At 38.9% G+C, this 20,211-nt stretch overlaps 1 protein-coding gene and 1 long non-coding RNA gene across 2 annotated transcripts; both read left to right on the top strand.

Annotated features, from left to right (window-relative positions):
* The first annotated feature begins 11,316 nt into the window (after positions 1-11,316).
* pcdh8.1 (protocadherin 8, tandem duplication 1) lies at positions 11,317-13,580 on the top strand. The gene is made up of 2 exons (XM_087803449.1): positions 11,317-13,488; positions 13,566-13,580. Exons 1-2 carry the CDS (start codon positions 11,317-11,319, stop codon positions 13,578-13,580), a joined length of 2,187 nt encoding a protein of 728 aa, XP_087659575.1.
* Positions 13,581-14,181, top strand: LOC148068733 (uncharacterized). The gene is made up of 3 exons (XR_015713185.1): positions 13,581-13,641; positions 13,740-13,810; positions 14,047-14,181. It is a non-coding gene; the product is annotated as an uncharacterized LOC148068733 (long non-coding RNA).
* The last annotated feature ends 6,030 nt before the right edge of the window (positions 14,182-20,211 follow it).

The raw sequence follows: 20,211 nt of genomic DNA, 5'->3' as shown, positions 1-20,211 counted from the left end.
ACCTTTTTAAGTCGCTCCTCTGATTTTATCTGGCCGCGCTTATCCGAACGCATTAGCTCCAGGGACAGACTTGCAGGAAGCACAAACAATTAGACTTAATAACATCAGAACAACAATGTGATTTATTTGGGGCTAAAAGCTATTTAAGGGGGCATTGTGACGGAAGTGTGATTAAAGGCAGTTTGTCAAACATTTGGCCAGTTGTAATCACTTGGAAGGCTTTGAGGATGAGCAGTTGTCGGGGGTTATCTGCCCCTCTGACGCCGCAGGAGGTGACAAAAGCTACCACCAGCCAGTCTGGGCATTTTGCACCTCCACAGCTGCTGCACAGGGCCACCTCCCCTCTTGTCTCACCAAGGAGCAGCACCAAAGCACAAGATAATCTACTTTTATCTCCCTTTCAGACACCCCAAATGGCCCAGATTAAACCCTCCGCATGACCCTGCTGGACCGAGCGCTGACATGTATACCCCCAGTTTATTGGAGCACCCGAGGTTAAAGAGAGATGAGGAAATTGATAAGTTCACGGCCCTAAAAAGAAAGGCTTCCAGCCCCTGCACATCGGCACCAATCTAAATTGAATAAACTGTGACTCTCCCTCTGCCAAGGATGTTATCAAAAGAAAACATTTGGATATTAAACAGGAAGAAAGGAGCACAGATAAAAGCTCAATGTGTTTGGCACTAAGGTAAAGCTGAATCTAAATGTAAAATTGTAATCTTGTTCTTGCAAATAATTGCATTAAATTTGCATTTTCTCTTTACTTTGCAGTGCAATTTGCCTAAACGCTGACTCAGCAGAGTCTCCCGTTCAACTGTTTAATTGAAGAAATGCTCTTGAATTGACTGGAAACGACTTAATGATTTAACTGCTTTGTTGTCGTCAAAGGAGCTTAGCAGGTGAGCAAAATCTCCCCTCATCCTTAAATGGATTTGATCTCATTGCACGCGTCTGTTCAGGAAATACCAGGGCAAGGTGTGGCCCAGGGGCCGGATTTGGTCCACCGACTGAAAATTGTGCAGCCGTTGTGAAGTAAAACTACAAAAATGATCGCTTAGAAATGTTTTACAACAATTTAAACTAGGATAAATTAATGTGTTCATTTATTAGCAAATGGTTAAATTCTCAATGTAACTTAGACTATTTTCATGATTCTTTTTTAATTCCTATTTAATTTGAAAATGGAAAAATTCATTCAATCGCATTCTAACGCTTAATCCCTTATGAGGATTGTGGGGGACTGGAGTCTATCCCAGTTTTATCGGGTGAGAGGCAAGGGACACCCTGGACAGGACGCCAGTGGGTCACAGGGCACACAAAGACACACAACCATTCACACACACTCATACCTACGGATCATTTCCCCATCAACCTCTGTATGATTTTGGACTGTGGGAGGAAACCGGAGTGCCCGGAGTAAACCCACGCAACACATGGAGAACAAATAAACTCCACACAGAAAAGGTTACTCGTTGGCTCCCTCCCAACCTGGACGCCAACCTGCAACCTTCTTGCTGAGAGGTGATCGAAATTAATTATTTTATATATATATTTACTTGTTTTCTCTTTTCTGATTCTTACTTAAATAGAAAAGAACAAAAACATTGAATCCAATAGTATTTTTTATCAATTCAATCTATCCTTCTCCACCACTCAAAACAACCACAGAATATAATGTGGCCCAAAGGAAATCTAACCAGCCTCCCCGCGTGCAGACCTTTACGTGACCACTATGAGGTCAGAGTCAACATAAAGGTAGAAATGTTTCATGCTAGCTTTGGGTCACCTAGTAAGATATAACACAAAGGTTAAACGAAGGTGCTTTGAAACATGTTACGTCCAAAGATATTTTATATGAATTTAACGTGTAAATAATATGAAATACAATTTGAATTTGTGACTTTTCATTGATTTTGTTCTTGTCCCTAGTTTTTTCTACTTGTTCCCAGCAAATGAAAGCCATTAGTTTTATCCCTTCTTTCTTTAACGGCTCACCGCAGCAGTCACCGTATATAAAATGGCCCCTTAGGACATTTAATTTCCCACCCCTGGTTTAGAGTAACCTTTGCAGTGAGGCCTGGATTATGCCACGGCTGAGCTGTTGACACCAGTTCTGTTGATAATTTTGTGGACAGAATTTCTCAGTGCAGACGGAGTGGAGAGCGGCGTCGGTTTGGTCCGACTATCGTCGCTGCGTTTTGCAAATGATCTGTGCACAGGTGGAACGTTTGGCAACTGAATGTAATGCAGCCAGGATGAGGATCAGCTCCTCTATGTCTGTCACTAAGATAAAATGATCATTTTTAACCCTTGTGTTTACTCAGGGTCAAGGTGACCCGAAGGCCTGAAAACAAATGTGTTTCCAGTATCGCTTGTGTTGTCTCTGTGTCAAGGTGAACGATCTCCACCACTGCATATGCATTTATGGAAGCCAGGGATGTCGTTGACCTTGACCCTGAGATAACACAATGGTTAGGGTTAGAGGAGTCTTGGTTTTGTTCTTGAGTGATGGAGGAATGGAGCCATTCCACATCCTGTTGACTCAAAATTATTCTGAACAGTGGAGGACAGAGCTGAGCCAAAAGACGTCTCTCTCCATGTAGCCTGCAGTTTATTTATGTGGTGACTGAAAAAACGAGATCAGACCAAGATTAGTTTTCTTGTCATGAGAGAATCACTGCTACTTCACAAGAAAAAAAAACTGTTTGGTGTTTCCTGCACGCCCACAGAATGAGCTGAGCCAGTCATATCCAACTGGGAGGAGATCCCGGGGCAGACACGGGACACACCAAATCTAATAGGAGTTATAAATGGATGGGTGGATGCAGTGTAGACCAGGAGAGCACTTGTGTATCGATGCTCAACACAGCCACAAATAACCACGCGACCTACAAACTTCATGCATATTCCAGGCAGCACAACATGACCTAATTATATCTTCCTTTTGGACCCCCAAATGGCCCAGATTAAACCCCCCATCTGAGACAGTGGCTTGTGTACCCCAGTTTATTGGAGGGTAAGGAGAGATGAGGGAATTGATGACCTGAAAAGAGGTGTGACTTCAAAGCCTTTTCTTATCCACGTTTCAATTTAATCTAAAACGCATATATACTACGTTTATATATATATATAATAAATACATATCCTTGGAAAAGAGGTAGAAGTTTATGTTCCTAATGTTTAGATATAGAAACCAAGTGACCTCCAGAATCCCTTCTTAGTTCTAATTGAAGAAAAGAGTAGTGGAAACGACATTGGTGCCTTTTCATATCAAATACAAAATGGTTGTGGTGTATCGGAGAGAATTTCGAGCAGAAACCAGAAGTGCTTCAGTTAACTGATGTTTAATGACCTTGTGTGTTTCGCCTCCTCCTACAAATGGTCTCCAGCAATCCCTTTTATGTCTCATCGCGGCATTTGTAACACAAGCTGTCAGCACAGAAGAACAAGTCTTCAATTATCTTTTATTTTATATTTTTATCTGCAGAATCCAACCTGCCTGTCAGTATAATCGACCAAAAAACTCTTGGGTTCGTCTGACTAATCCGTCTATTAAATCAAGGTGCAAAACAGAAGATGTGTCTTGACCTTGCGACTTCATTCAAAAGTAAAGGAGACAAGTTTGCCTTTCAATGAATAATAGATGTCTCTTGTTGTCATGGCTTTCTCCGTGCATACCTCACTCTGATTTGGCCCCTTTTCTTTTCTACCTTACGTCTCACCAGCTTAACTTTGTCTACATTTTAAATGAGATGAGACAATGTTTTATTTTTATCCCATTGAACACCACTTTTCCCATCAGTTACCCTGCCTTCAGTCCAGAGGCGGGCGATTCCATTTCCTAAGTGGTGCAATTATGTACCACGACTGTTGTTCACAGCTTTCGAGCCAAACAAATGCAAGGACGACAAAATAAGTTTAAATTACTTACGTACTGTATGTCATGACAATATAAGGGTATTGATATCATGACAATATAAAAATCAGCTTAGTAGGTTATTTAATTCTATATTATTATGTATATTATTTCAGTAGCTGAAATACCCAGTGTTGCCAGGATAATTCAGGTACAAGGGTTTGCTTAAGTAAGAGTCTGGAGATAGAAAGGAAAATATTTAAATATATATATATAAATGATTAAGAATGACAAAACTGAACAACAAATACCCCAAATTTAACCCCTAACATCATCAAAATCATTTTGACAATATTCAAGGATACATTGTATGTTGCTGTCATTAGTTGAATCAGCTATAAACTCTAATTCAACAGCAACAAATCTGTTAATTGTGGATTGACGTTCTATTACCCAAACACACTCCACATCAGGTTTTACTCGATGCTGCGTTTTTATAAAGTTCCAACTCCATCTTTGAAAGGGACCCCTCCAGCTCTCGGGGGTGTCTCTCCATCATTCCTGGCATCGGCTCAGAAGCCGGCGGAGAAGCTAATTTTAGCTGTTTTTTTTCTTCATAAATGTGCCTGAAAATATGAGCGTATGATCCTATTTGATTTCTATTTATCTATATGTTTAATTAAAACACATAATTTACTAGATTTATTTTCTTTTTCTTTTTAATCCAAGTTTTTTCCTGTATTTTCCTGATAATATTTATTCAAGACAGACGTCATGATACCCTTGTGACGTTTTCGTTTGTTTTGTATATCGTGTGTGTTCTTCGCACGCTTGTGTGGTTGCCTGTGCTCGGTGTTGAACTGGTGATTTGTGGAGGTCAGGGGTGGATGATTTGAATTTCCCAAAGGGGCCACAATGTAAACTGGGACTGTTGTGAGGGACTGTCTTGCCGAAAGACAAACGGGAACAAAGAAAAAAAAAAGACTTAGCATGTATGTGTGAAGGACATTGTAAACAAAACAGAAGAAAGATTAAACGCTGTAAGGATGTAAAACAAGTGTAATTAACTGTGACGTTCTGGTTTGATGTTTGATTGTGTATCATTTACGTTTATATTTTTAACATTATTTTGAGAAAATTATTATATTAAAACGTATTTGATGAAATATTTGAATAGTGTAGCTGACGAGAAGAAAAAAAACAAAGACAAGACAAAAGTTATTTAAGACTAAAAAACAAAAGAAAGAATGCTATAAGGTTGAATTCATAGTCAAAATTTAAACAGTCGTGGACTTTTCAACAAAATTGTTATTTATTTTCACTTAAATACAGCTTGACAGGCTGCATCCCTACTCTCAGAGTAGCCAGGATAGGCTCTTGGCCAACACAACTCTATTCAAGAAAAGGCAGAATAGAAGAAATTAATAAATTAAAATGAACAAACTTAGATTGGACATTTAATTAGAAAACAAAGCTGCTACAATTTAAGTGGAATTGAAATAAAACCTGTTAGGATGAGTATCATAATCAATAAAACTACTAAGAAGCTACATTTGAATATATTGTAAAGACTATTAAATAAAGCTCAGTGTTTGAGGTTTCTTGTGTGTTACTAGAAACATTAATATATTCCGTTTTCCCTGTACTTGTACTGTGTTTTCTAGTGTACTTTTTCACAAACATCATGGGAAAAAAAACAGAAGGAGAGAAAAATGTGTTTTCTGATTCTAATCTTAGTTTTCTTATAGCATGTAGGTTGCATACATACTACATATTTAAATGTTATTTTCGACTGGGAAACCTAAAATGTAAAAAAAAAAAAATCACTCTCTCTATACATATATCTTATTTCATTTTTTATTATTTTGGATTCTTATGTTGTGTTTCCAAAACTGGCAATACATTTTTCTGACTCTGATACTTTTTTTTTACCTTCAAATGAAGCCATGACTGTGGAGTCTTGGCCCGTGTTTTTTTTAATGTTGCTGTGCTATACTAGTTAATATTAGCTTGTAATGCTAATTTGCAGAAAACAAATCCCAACCTCCTCCTTTATTGACAGCTTTCCTCCTTGAAAAATAACATATGTACTGTGATGTGAGCAACCACATGAATGTTTTTCCACTATGAGGTAAAGTAAACTTACATCCAAAACTAAGTGCTATTTATGATTGAATTCTATATTTTGTATGGATCGTACTCATCAATAAAATGAACAAAATGTTCTATATTTATTTTGAAGTGAAGTTAATGAAAGGTGACATGGTTTAAGAAATACATTTTAATCGACAGCTGCTTCGTTCCAACCTAATTGTGTTACGTGATTCACCGATACACAATCTGTCATAACGCGCCGCCAGTCGGATAACAATCTCCACTCTTACTATAAACACAAACCCACCAATGGAACAATATTGTCACCGAAACACAACAATCAAGTGGGAAAAACACGTGCCACTCACTGCACACACACACACACTCTCCGAGGAGTTTTCTCGGAGAATTAGCCGAAACACCCAGATCGAGGAACAACATTGCAAGGTGACAATTTTCAGGCGGAGGGTGTCAAGAGAGGCTGTTCTCCAGAGGGTGGGCTCCTCAGACATTTGCTCCCTCTGGCATATGCCAGGATTACTGCTTCCAGTGCAGACAAATGCTCGCCCCTTCCCTTCCCTTCCTGCCTGTTGTTGCCGAGGAGAAGAAACAATCTGCCGACGGCCGCCCAATGACATCAAAAGGATGACGGCCACCTTGGACACTGTAAAAGAGTGAGAACATGAACAATATTCCGGCCATTAATTAAAGCCACCTCCGTGAGTGGACAGATGGCCAAAGCCATTTATCCGGAGTAATGCTCTTACTGTCACCGCATACGTCTTAATCAATCCCTGATCCGCATTAATCACCCGACTTAAGTCACAAACAGGTATCACCGGTGCGTTAACCTGGCTTTTGTTTGCGTCGAGGCCTCTCGTGACCTTGCGGCGAGCTATCGACTCAACAGGCTGACACTTCATATCCATGACGAAAACACACACGCGTGTTGCTGGGAAATCAATTATAAGAGACTAATCAGTTGCGTAAGAGGTTAATGTTTATTTTATGTGACTTTTTTTTTCTTCTTCACCGCGGCTCGCACGCATTAGCAGCTGCCATTTCGGAAATCACTGAAACATGAAGTGGTAAGTGCGTGAGACTTTTGATCAGATTAACGGCTAATCCGCTTACGAGCAAACAACTAATTTGGTTAATAATTCAGCGCTTGCATCAGACTCCTTATAGCCAAAACATGCTCAATCTGAGACTGTTGTGCGTCTGGTGGTGGCAGCAAAGGATCTTAGGATCAGCGGTGAAGTGCTTCCTGCTGTCTTGTTTGTGAGAAACCAGAGATAAAGAGTGTGGAAGGGTGGATGGGAGCGTCCTTCCGTCTGAGCCGTTGAAAATAGGACAGGGGCCACTCCAAAGTGCTTTCACAACAGAATAATATTGATTTGAAAATGGGTGACCTTGTTTTTTTTTTTAAATTAAAAGCTGTGAAAGTGCAGCATGAAGACACACTTTGTTATTTTCTTTTTTTAGTGTTAAAAAATAATATTATTTTTGCTGAAAAGACATTGAAATTGATAGATTAATTAACTGTAATCTGTAATTAATTCATTCAACAAATGAATCTTGAATAGCTGTGAGAGTCCTCAACTTGTTTCATTTAAATGCAAAATTGTGGATGAAAAAATACTTTAGAAATATGATTTAAATTAGTTATAATTTTCCACATCAATATTTATTTATATTGTCAATCTAGTTTTCATAAAACACTTTTTTATTAACTGTATTCATATATCATTTGTACTTAAAATGTATTTAACACAATATAATAAGGAAATAAAGCCTATTTAGAAACAAATAAACGTGTAACTCATTAAAATCTATTTCCATGTATATTTCCTCTTTTTTCTCAGAATCGTGGCACTTCACTGCCTCGCTGAGAGATTCATGCGACTTCATGGGAAAAAAAGATTGACGCATTTGTGAGGAAAACGTCAGGAATGTTCAGAGAGTGTTAAATCAAACGAGTACCGCTAAGTTTTCCTCCAGCTGTCAATCATTACAGAGATGCTTCATTGTCACTTGACAAATTCACTGTTGTTCTTATTGCTGAATTGTGTCTTTGACACAAAAAAAATGAAACAACTGATTTTTTTCACCCTCTTATTGTGGCTTACTCGCTGCAGTATCTCCGCCATCTTTTGTCTGCCTTTTTCACACCTTGCAGGAGGCTCAGACAGAGGTAACGCAAATGATACCGAGGTGCGAGGAACCCTTTGATGTGCCACACACACCTTTTAATCAGCAAAAGCTAATCACCGATATAGTTCACACGAGCCCACGTCTCTTTGTTAGCACTTTGGAAAGTGTGCAAACGACCCTCCGCGTGAGAGCGACGGAGGAAAGAGGGCGACGGGGAACAGAGATCAAGTCGCTTCAGTTTATTCTCACCACTTGCATCTTGTGTATTCCAGAGCGCCCCCTGTCAAACTGTTAGGGGTGTTCGCATGTTCAGTTCAACACGCAATGAAAGAAGTGGTTAAGAGAGGTGAATTAAGGCGGGCGGGGGACGTGGGGTGGCGTCTCCAACGCTGCTGTCATTGAGTCACATTTAACGTGGAGTCGCAAGACATGTGACGGTCAAACACCGTGTCAGTTTTATTGCTCTCATTACAAGATTGCTTTGAATGACTCATCTATCGTGGCCTGGTGATAAATCCCTCTTGATCTTCTTCTATTCTTGTCTTCATTTAAACTACTTGACCAAATCATGGCCAAAGTTATGCTTTTATAATAGTCTTATCGCTACAGCCACGATCCCGCTGTTATTACTAGCACTGGTTAATAATAATGATGTGGAATGAATAGATCTTATTAATCTATGCTTTAATCTCACCTAAAGTTTACATTCTGCTGTATTTGAGTCCAAGGTGTTGCCTAAAACATTTAGTTTTCACCAACAGAGGTGGTATTTTTCTTTGTCTAAATCATAAGATGAAGCTTTTGCTCTTTATAAAGTATCAAAAGTTAAAAACAAATATTCTAAAACCTAACCAGATCAATCAATGTGGAATGATGTGACAAAAATGTGTAAACAGAAACAGTAAAGATTGAGATTCAAAATGAGATTAAAAAACGGTAATTAATCACAATCAATCAAATCATTTGACACTGCTACTTATTACTTTAGTTGTATTACAATAGCTTGAGTACAGGTAATACTACCATGACTACTACTACTAACATTACCACTACAATCACTTAAAATGGACATGTTATTTCTATGTTATAGTTACTATTACAAACATCACTATATCTGTGTCTACAATTGCTTTTACTACATAATAATTCACCAGTAAATTAAGCATTATTATTTATTCATTAAAGTGCTGCATCTACTTCTACTAAACTACTTCTAGTACTAGAAATACCACTTATTTTACTATTACTGCTAATGAGATTACACAATTAGAATAACCACTACTATTAAAAGTACTACTTCTACCACTGCAAACATTATACTGTAATACAACTGGTATTACTACTGTTCCTGCTACTACAACCGTTTTAAATAATATTGAAAATACTAATCACAACTACTTGGTCTTGTACTACTACATCACAGTGAAATAAAACAAATACAAAATGGTTTCATGACATAAGAAAACTGTACATGTCGTGAAGGACTCCAGCGTCGTCAAATTACACATGTCAAGTGTTTGTTTTAAATATATTTCAATTCAGAATTATGTATTCATCCATTGTGTTCGCAGACATTATTCCCTACCCAGCAGCACTGGAGGAATAATAGCGCACTAAGGGATTTCTGCGCCCAAAACAATGTATATTTGGAACAAATCCACTTTCCTCGCACGGCTCAAGATAAACTTTACAATGTATTGTTAGACGGAACAAAGAGAGCGAGATGATTACGGCGAGCTTAACCTCCATTATTGCTCGTACTCGTGTCAGTTATATGGAGGCACTGGTGAAAAGTGGCTCCCAGCTGACGTCCAAAAATGCATTTAAGCAATAAGCAGCTCTTTAAAAAGAACACAATCAGCCTCTTTGGCTTACAAGGTTTGAATTTGGTCCCCGCTAAGAAAAGTTGTATAAAGGAGAATTGAACCAGACAGGAAACACAACAGCCTCACACATTCATACATGACAAAGGACCATTGTGGTTAAGAGCAGATCGAGCGTCGGTAGACAAGGTTGTGTATTTATTTTCTCTTCTCCATCACCAATGTCGTCTGTGCAGGAGCTCAGAAGAGGTGTCTGATAAAGATATTGTCCTGTATACTTAAATTAATGGATTTTTTTTATTATGTTTCTCACATTTAAATGACAACATTTTATTAATTCTTTTTTTTAATCATTTTAGTTTATTTTAACACTCATTTGTTTGATAATTAACCCTTTAAAAATGTTATAACTCTTTGTACATTATTTCAGATTGATTCAGATTTTTGAGGTTAAAAAAAAGGTGCAATGTCATATTTTTGCATGGTTATGATATTTATATGCATTTTTTTTCATTTGAAATGATGTACTTACATTAATAATAAGCTACAACAATTAGCAAAAATAACCTGTTTTACGTTTCAATTACTCTTTATATTTAAAGACAGAGTAATAGCTTATGTTAATGACTTACCATTTTGAATACAGTTATCTGATTTCTTGAAATGCCTCACTAGTAAGAGAATAAAAAGATTTTAATTCATTTACAGAAATATGTTTGGTCTTGGCTGAATCCTGAAAGTCTCTTCTTATTAAAAACATGAAAAAAACGTGTTTTAAGCTTATGTTTAATGTTTTACTTTCTTAATATATATAAAGGTAAAATATTACCTATAAAATTAACTTAGTATTCTCATTCTTTTTAAGTGGAGCAAAACAACAATATTATTTCTATTAATATATGGTCGATTAATAACATTTATACGTGTCCACAATGTGTTTAATTTAAGAATATGCAAGGCAAAACCAGTAAACAAAAATAAAATAAAATAATTGCATTGCAAGAAGTATTGAAGAAAAATATTTTGAGAATGTTTTTAATGTTTTAAAAACAATGAGAAAAAAACAAAACAAGAAATTCAAAAAACACTATTTAATAAACTCTAATAATCTGCAGGAAGTCAACGGTGAACAACGTAACTTAGTCAACTTTTTCATTCCAGACATTTGTCTTCAAAAAACAGTTTGGTGAGGTGCCAAATGTCCCCCTTTTGCTGCCCCACTGAGAGGCCATTGGTCGACGTGTCATCTGATTTGCATAACCAGGGCTTTATAGTGGGTCACTCCTCTCATGTCAGCAGTGATTCGTCCTGACACACGCAGTCCTGCATCATTGATGAATCATCTGGGCTGCACTTTCTAGCCTGCTGTCTTTGCAGGACATTTTCAACATGGCGAGAAGTGGACTGCTTCTCCTTGCTTTGTTCCTGTGCTCCGCCGGAGCAACGACGACCCGGTACGTGACGTATGAAGAGGATGCTCCGGGCACAGAGATAGGAAACTTGTCAGAAGATTTAAAGATCGATCCGGCCGATGATCAGGAGACGTCGTTCAGCTTCATGCAGGAGAACAACTCGACCGTGATCCACATGAGGGAGATGGATGGACTATTGAGTGTTGCCGAAGTGATTGACAGGGAGCAGCTTTGTCCAAGATCCCCGCGGTGCTTCATCGCCTTCGACATCGTGGCCTTCTCTCAGGAAAAGTTCCAGCTCATCCACGTTGAGATCGAGGTGAAGGACATCAACGATCACGCTCCGGTGTTTCTGCGCAACGAGACCCGTGTGGAGATTTTGGAGAGCGTCCCCCTCCAGTCCAGGTTCCCTCTCCAGGTGGCTCTGGACCAGGACGTGGGTGAGAACTACATTCAGAGCTACAACATTTCCAAGTCGAGTCACTTTGAGATAGAAGTGCATGATCGCGAGGATGGTGTGAAAGTGGCAGAGCTGGTCCTGGTGAAGCAGCTGGACCGGGAGGTAGAGGACTCCTACACGGTGGAGGTCACTGCCACAGATGGAGGGTACCCTGCAAAGTCTGGTTCCATGACTGTGCATATCAAAGTTCTGGACTCGAACGATAACAGCCCGACATTTGAACACAGCTCTCTGAAGGTGGAGCTGAACGAAGATTCCCCCGTGGGACACAGAGTTCTCAGAGTTCACGCCTTTGACCCGGATGAGGGGATCAACGGGGATGTGATCTACTCCTTCGATGGGGTTTCCTCAGAAGCTTCGCACATATTCCACATCGATCCATATTCCGGGGACGTGAGCCTCAAGTCTCTGGTTGACTATGAGAAGAGGAGATCTTACGAGCTGCGCATTAAAGCCTCAGATTTAGGCGCTGACTCGAAACCGTCCAGCTGCAAAATAACCGTCGAGGTCGTGGACGTGAACGACAACCCGCCGGAGATCAGCATAAAGCCCATGACGTCCAGCAGCGACGGGGTGGCCTACATCACAGAGGCAGCCGCGGGGGAGAGCTTCGTGGCCCTCATCAGCACCACGGACCGGGACTCCGGCTCCAACGGGTACGTCCACGTCAGCCTTCTTGGCCACGAGCACTTCACCCTGCAGCAGGCGTACGGCGAGACCTTCATGATCATCACCACCACCGTGCTGGACCGAGAGAGAATCCCTGAATACAACCTGACCGTCGTGGCTGAAGACTTAGGGAGTCCACCGTTCAAGACGGTCAGGCAGTATACCATCCGCGTCACGGACGAGAACGACAACGCACCCCTTTTTAGCAAGTCCCTCTATGAAGTGTCGGTCATGGAAAACAACATTCCAGGGTCCTACATCACCACTGTGGTTGCCCGGGATGTGGACGCAGGGAAAAACGCCAAAGTCTCCTACAAGTTGATCGAATCTGACGTCGAAGGAGGATCCCCTGTATCCACTTACGTCTCCATTGATGCTCACTCCGGCTCCTTGTACAGTTTAAGATCATTTGACCACGAGAATTTGCAGCAGTTCGAGGTGGTCATCCAAGCAGAAGACAAAGGTTCCCCAGCCCTCTCCAGCACTTCGACGATCCGGATCAGAGTCGTGGATCAGAATGACAACTACCCGTTCTTCACCTTCCCCATCCTGCTGAATGACTCCGCCGACATCCCCCTGCCGTTCAACGCCCCCGTCTCCTACCTGGCGCTGAGGGTCTCGGCGGAGGACGCGGACGACGGCGTGAACGGCGAGCTGACCTACCAGATCATCCAAGGTGACCAGAACCTGTTCACCATTCAGAAAGACACCGGGGAGATCTCTCTCAAGCAGTGGCTGACGGCGGAGATGGGCGAAGTGCTGGAGTTGAAAGTTGCCGTGCGAGATAACGGCAGGTCGCCACTGTCCAGCAGCGGCAACATTCGGTTTATCATCACAGACTCCGCAGAAGATCAGGCCGTCATCGTGCTGCAGTCCAGCGAGCCCTCCAGCATGGACGGGTCACTAATTGCCATCATTATGCTGGGAGGGGGGTGCGCGCTGCTGCTGACAGCCATCATCGCAGTGGTGGTGACATGCAAGCTCAGCTGTGGTGGGGCCTGCAGAGGAGCCAAGAGAGAAGTGTGTCACAACCTGTTTGACAGCAGACCCTTGCCCATGTTGGGCTCAACTGAACCAAACATCTACACCGGTCCAAGGGGCTTCTTCCATGACGGACCGTCCCTGGATGATTCCTGCCTGTACGAAGACCGCAGTCGAGACTCAGAGACAAAGGTGAGATGAAGCCGGAGTTATTTTTATATGCAGATGATGTTGTGCCTTGATCTCTGTGCCAGAAATGGAAACTAAGCTCTCTCTGTTCCTTCTCTTAGATGTTCCTGCCCTCGAAGCATTTTCAACCGGCATCTGTGTGGCAAGGTGACAAATACTGCTTGCAAGTGAGGTAAGACAACTAAATGTGCTTCTTTTTTTTTGTTGCCCCGATACGATCGCGACTTTCAGCCCAAGTGTTTAACATGCAGCCTGTGTGCTTCGGTTGCTTGTGGCAATTCTGTGAAATGAGGTTATAGAGGGTTGGCAAAGGAATCAGGTTTCCACGTGAACAGAAAAAAAGCATCAATAATCAAGCTAATGTGTTGCACTGTTGGCTCTAACTGTATCTGCTGATTGTTTGTGCAGCGGTATCGGAAACAACGACCAGCTGAGCGTGAAGGACAGCGGCAAAGGGGACAGTGACTTCAACGACAGCGACTCCGATGTCAGCGGTGACGGAGGCAAGAAGAACTTCAGCACCTTCCATCCCAGAATGAAGAGTAAGTCAAAGACAGTGAAAATAAGTTTAATGGTTAAACTGAGCTTTTTGTCATTATTCTTATTTTTTTATTTAAATACTTAAAAATAAATGAAAAAATAAAAATAAAACCATAGAAATTTGTGTATTTTCAGTGTTTTGTTTATATTTTGTTTTAAATTTGTACATTTCTATATATACAGTATGTTTTAATAAAATCAGTTCATTTCGATTATTTCATATAAAAACCTTCTAATTATTATTATTATTATTATTATTTTCATTATAATATACTGTGTGTGTATATATATAGATATATAAATATCTATATATATTCATATAAAATATATTTTTAGAATTGTCAATAATTTGACAATATTTAAAATAATAATGATAATATAATGAAAATAACCTATAATTTCAAGTTCAGTCTTATTTATAACATATGATTATTAATTATTATTATGTTCTTCCGTCTCTTTTTAAATAAGAAGTTATTTTAATTTATTATGAGTTCATGTTTTTTTTTTTTTAAAATTATTGTTTATACTGGCACAATATTGCAAAAAAAAAAATAAAAAAAAAGATTTTAAATTAACTTTGTATATTTTACAATCATGTTTTATTTTTACTTTTATATTGGATTCAATTTTAGTATTTGATTGGTAAAATAAGGTGAAATTAAATAAATATAAACTATTATTAAAATAAGCTAATGTTTTGAAAAAGGAAAACATACATGTAAGAATCAGAAGTATTCATGTGTAATTTTTTGTACAGAAATCACAGTTTATTTTTATAATGTTAACTTTTCTTTTCCTTTTTGATACTTTAAAAAGCAAAATAGTTCCCCTTTAAAAACATTTCAATTTAAATAATGCTAAAAATACGCATTTAAATGGGAACAAAACGTACAATTTCTTAAAATAGTTCTTAAATAATCTCATTGTATTTCCTTTCTTTCATTAATTTCAGGTGTGTCCAGCACTGCTGACAGCATCTCCACGGACTGCCTCGGAACATACAGTGCCATTCCCGCACAATGTCTCCGGCCCCCCAGAGACCTCGCCTACACAATTGCTTACACCCCTTCTCCTGTCTTCAACCGCCCACCAAGCTACGCCCACTCATGGAAGGAGTCCAACTATGGCACCAACCGCCCGCTGTCCAGAAGCAGCGTGCAGACCTTCTCCCGGACCGGGACCCTCCCCTCGTACTTCCCCCCGCAGCACTACGAAACTGACAATGTCCCTGCAGAAGTGCAAACACAAACTCCCAACTATGTCACAGTTGCCACAGAACTGGAGGTCGCGACAATTTTTTAAATAGTAATTTATTTCAACTGCAATATGTAAATATTTGTGTACATAGTGTTATTTTTTTTAGTGCAAATACATTGTGTAGATGTCTCAGAGCTGTTTATAAATGACAATAAATTACATTTGTTGAAAATTATGACAGTGTTTTTTCTTCATTATTATTTAGTTGCGAATCCCCACATGAAAGTAAGGTATAGTTTAAGCTTTATTTATTAATTGTATCTCTACTACTAAACACAGTTTAACATTTTTCCTTTTTCACATTATTTATTTAAATAAATTCTACTCTACTTTAATGTAAAAATATTTTCCAGGTAATTATTTCAAACATGAAAAACGTAATCACAAATGTTTAATTATATACAAATGCTAAATCCAAAAACCAATACCACTATTGTTTGGTTTCCATCTCGACAATAGCACTGATTGGGTTTTCACATTTAAAAGCTCCTCAAGAGAAACCAGCCTGACGCTCGCATCTACAGTCTCTTTGTCTTATATGCCTCTGATCGGCAGATCAATGTAAGTTCACGACAAACAACAGGATAGTGAAAGTTCCCCCGACACAAATGCTGCATAAAGTGTCTCACGAGAAACTTGGTAAAAATGTGACATCAAACACCGACTATGACTAATGCTCCGTTAGATTATTGCTGCCGAAAGCGCCGCACTTCCAATCCCCAGCCAGTATGAGCTCCCGTCAGAGTTTGTAAAACCCACAGAAGTCTTTCTCCTACTTCGGATCAGCATGATCAAGAATCCAGTCACTGATAATAAGATGTTTAAAGTCTCAAGCTGCTCCATTACCTGGGAGACTGACTTTGAACTCGTACAGGTTTCTCTGTTGAGGTTCCTGAATGCAAATAAGAGAAGAGGTGCTTGTACTCAAGTGGAAAATATAGTTCTAACCGTGATTCCAGCAAAAATCCTTCCACTTTCTGTCACACCTGCTTCTGCTCGTGAATTATTCATCTCTCTGATAAACAAAACAGGGCAGGGAGCTAATTTGTTGCTCCGAGGGGGAAAATTGCTATGAAAAACTCATGTGTTTCAGAAAACACAGCAAAATATATTAAATGTGGAACACCAATTGAACACAACACTCTATCTCAATGCTGTTTGATAAGTCAAGTGACTATTTTAGGTCCTCCGATGGATTTAAAAAGCAACATTTACTGCAGTTTAAAACCTTCAATGCAGATTCTATTCAAACCGTAGTCGCACTTGTCGACTTATATAAGTTGAATATAAATGTATTTGATAACACACACGCAAATACACACACACACACACACACACACACGCACACAAACACACACAGTTATCAGAACTACGTTCAAGATCTAAAACATTATTTGCATTATAAAATAATATATAATTTGACAATTAGTCACTCTCTGTAGTGCAGAATAAATTGCTCTTGTACTGTATGAATGCTGCTACCTGCTGTCCTGCTAGTTCCAACGCTTAATTCGAGTTACTTTTATATAAAATCTTTTTAACAAGTATTAGGGCCACTGAAATATTTTTTCAAAGTTGTATAAATACTTGTATTTCCGGTGGCCATAATACTCGTATACTCGTCGTTTAATTTCATTAATCAAATTATTGAAAATGTGTTTTTAAATTATTATTATTTATTTATTTTTAAATAGAAATCGAAAAATAATATTTGGAGGATATTGGCGCTCTGATCTGTCTTCACTGCTTTTCAATTCCACACTTATAAAACCTAAAAATAACAAAATAAAAAATATTTAATCTTCATTAGTAATATATTATTTATAGTATTGTTTTGTAGTGTAATAGAAATTATATATTTTCTATGATTTTATTTAGAATTTCTATTATTAATTATTTATATTATCATGAATTCAACAGAGGAGCCTTTTTGTAAATATTTGACGAACAAATTCAAGTTGTTGTCGTGTTAAGTTTAAAAGAAAAAAGAAGCAGCAATGAGCTTGCATGAGCAGATCCTGGCCACACACTTAAAAGAGAACAGACAGGCTGCGACTAAATTATGTAAGATGAATAAAATTAAATACATCCCTCAATCAGGAGACACGTCCGTGGGGAAATGCCAAAGCTCTTCTTCCTCAGCATCAAATGATCCAGCCTGATTTATTATCACTATCCATCAACATTTAAATAAACAAGGGCCCTGACTGTAGTTGACAACATCGCCGAGTGTTTTCGTTGGACACGACCCCCGATGATTTCAATGTTCTCACGTGTACCTGTGTCAATGTTCCGCCCTCATTATCGGAAAGGTCACTTCAAATTCCCCTCCCGGCATAATGAGCAAACCAGACAAGAGTAATGAATTGTTGCAAATTAAATAATGCCAAAGCAAAAGCCAGTTGTGAAGAAAGACTAGTTCTCAAAAACCTTGGTTTTACTCTTGAGGAGTCCGGGGCTGATGAGAGGTCGTGAATATACAAATGTTTCGCTGACATCCGAAACAATCTGTGGAGACATTAAAGTGAGTTACAGCAGTTTTGAACCTTGTCAGGTTAAGAATTCATTTTCCGGCTCTTGAAGGTTGACATTTACAATCTATAATAAAGCAGATAAAATAAATCAGTCACATAATATAATAAAAATGAGTGTTTTTAAAGTAGCCACTAGCACTGTGATGCTAGCTAGCTGAAGGTTAGCTTTGCCAAAGTAATTGTTAGCTTAATGAAGCTAGCTTGGAACCCCAAAACGCCAAACAAAAAAAACAAATTCCTCATTAATGAAACATATAAATAATGTTTGTTATGATATTTATGTGCTATAAATCATGCAATACCATACATTTAATTTACAAACTTACACAATCACAGAACCAGCAGCTCTTAAGAAGCTTTTTTTTTTTATTTCGTTAAAAAATTATTTTAACACCATGAATATTTTCTAAATTACGTTAGTCACATACACCTTCACGCAAACAGGAAATTTAGTTTATTGTCTCCTAAACGGAATTTACCATAATTTCCGGGGTATAAGCGTCTTTTTCCCACAATGATTCAGCGAATCAGAACAAAATCACACAACAAAACAAGTCCCAAAGCATTTATTTTTCATTTTTTATTTTCAACCTATCAGGGATGAGCTTCCTAAGCATTGAGTCGTCAACGTTAATGAACGTTAATTTTCATTTTTTTCTGAAAAAATACACGATACTATCAAAAGCATACTTTCACTAATGGATTAATTAAAAAATATTTTGTTTTACTTATTTTTTTATTAATAAAATAGGTGCTTATTCTTTGTTGGACGTTCCAGGCAAAGATAAATGATCCATGATTCTGGTAAAAATGGCTAAAAGGTTCAGATTTATGTTACATTTCTGATAGTTTTGATCTTTTTAAAACATTAAAAAAAAAAAATGGAATAATGATTACATTCCAATCCCATCGTGTATAATACTTTCATTGAAGCTCGGATACACATTTACTTTATTATGGTCGACTTGAGACAAGCGAAGCAACATTTTATTACAACTTAATATTCAATTGTGTATCTCTTTGGTCCTCATAAAAGTAAACAAAAGTTCGATAAAACAGCATCAAATCAGAGCTTCGGGTCTGTGAATGTTGCCCACACCAGAAAACTATAAGAAGTCTCTATATTTCTACAGTCATTAAAAACAATATCTTTTTTAAATTTTGGTGAAAACGTCAGGAGCGTCACAGAGAGGTGTCCAACATCACGTTCCATTAATCTACCAGTCCCTTCTCATAATTTAGTGCTTTCAGGCAGCAAGGTCACTCCGTTTTGGTTATTAACTTTACAAAGATACGAAGTGTGCAAAGCATTCAAGGCCACGTGGAACAAAATGTTGCCAATAAGAAAGAAGGTCATATTTGTGCCCTCGGTGATGTGCGCCGCTCTGACAGATAGCCAATTGCGTGCAGCGGGAAAATGCATTTATCAATCAATACAATACAGTTCCCTTCATCATCCCTTTATATGCTTCTTGTAGGTCAAACAGTTGTGTATTGACCTGACAATTTGTGCCACGAGGTATATTCATCTGCACAGTTAGGAGTAAAAGACGAGTTTGTTTAATGACCGATGCTTTGAAGGAGCTGTGGTCAAATCTAGGTGGACTTCAGCGTTCCAACTCTAATCCTGCCATCTCTGCAGGTAATTGTAATTGACGTCTGCTTTTTTTTTTCAGCTCGTCCGTCCTCCTCAGAGAGATGAGTTTGACCTCAGCGCCATCATCTCCAGCCCGCACGCCTTTGTGAATGTGTTTATTCCCGACAGGTGGCTAACTGCTAGCCGCGACGCTGTTATTGTCTCTTAGAACCTCCGTTTTAAGAAAATGCCCCCGGTAAGCTTGTCGTGGACAGATGGAGCCTCTCAGACTGTCCCGCCACGGCTGGTTTCGTAAGAGCCCGGAACTCATATTCATCTTTGTCTGAGGTGCCAAGTGTGGATATTGACTTTTTGCATGTGCACAACTGAGGGGGCTGGTGTGAACAAATGGCACCATTTGTTTTCCACCTGACAGTTTCTTCTGAGGCAGAAATTGTGTCGGCGAGTACATTTACAATGAGACTTCGAGATGATAATGGCGGCGGGAAGGGAAAAGAATCTGATCAGTTTAATCGATTATTCCAGAACTGGGTATTGTGTGGCACGAGGGCCACATGCGGCCGTTTAACAGCCTCTATCTGGTCCACACAATGTTTCTGTAAATAAATTGCCTCGCGACTCTTACACAGTACTTTTCCTCAC

The sequence above is a fragment of the Callionymus lyra genome, chromosome 12, assembly GCF_982586985.1.
Source record: "Callionymus lyra chromosome 12, fCalLyr1.hap1.1, whole genome shotgun sequence".
Lineage (NCBI taxonomy): Eukaryota > Metazoa > Chordata > Actinopteri > Syngnathiformes > Callionymidae > Callionymus > Callionymus lyra.
Note: the sequence above shows the minus strand (reverse complement) of the source record. Positions and strands in the feature narration are given on the sequence as shown.

What these genes read in the sequence shown, in the direction of transcription:
- pcdh8.1 (XM_087803449.1), top strand. Translation starts at nt 11,317, where the DNA reads ATGGCGAGAAGTGGACTGCTTCTCCTTGCTTTGTTCCTGTGCTCCGCC.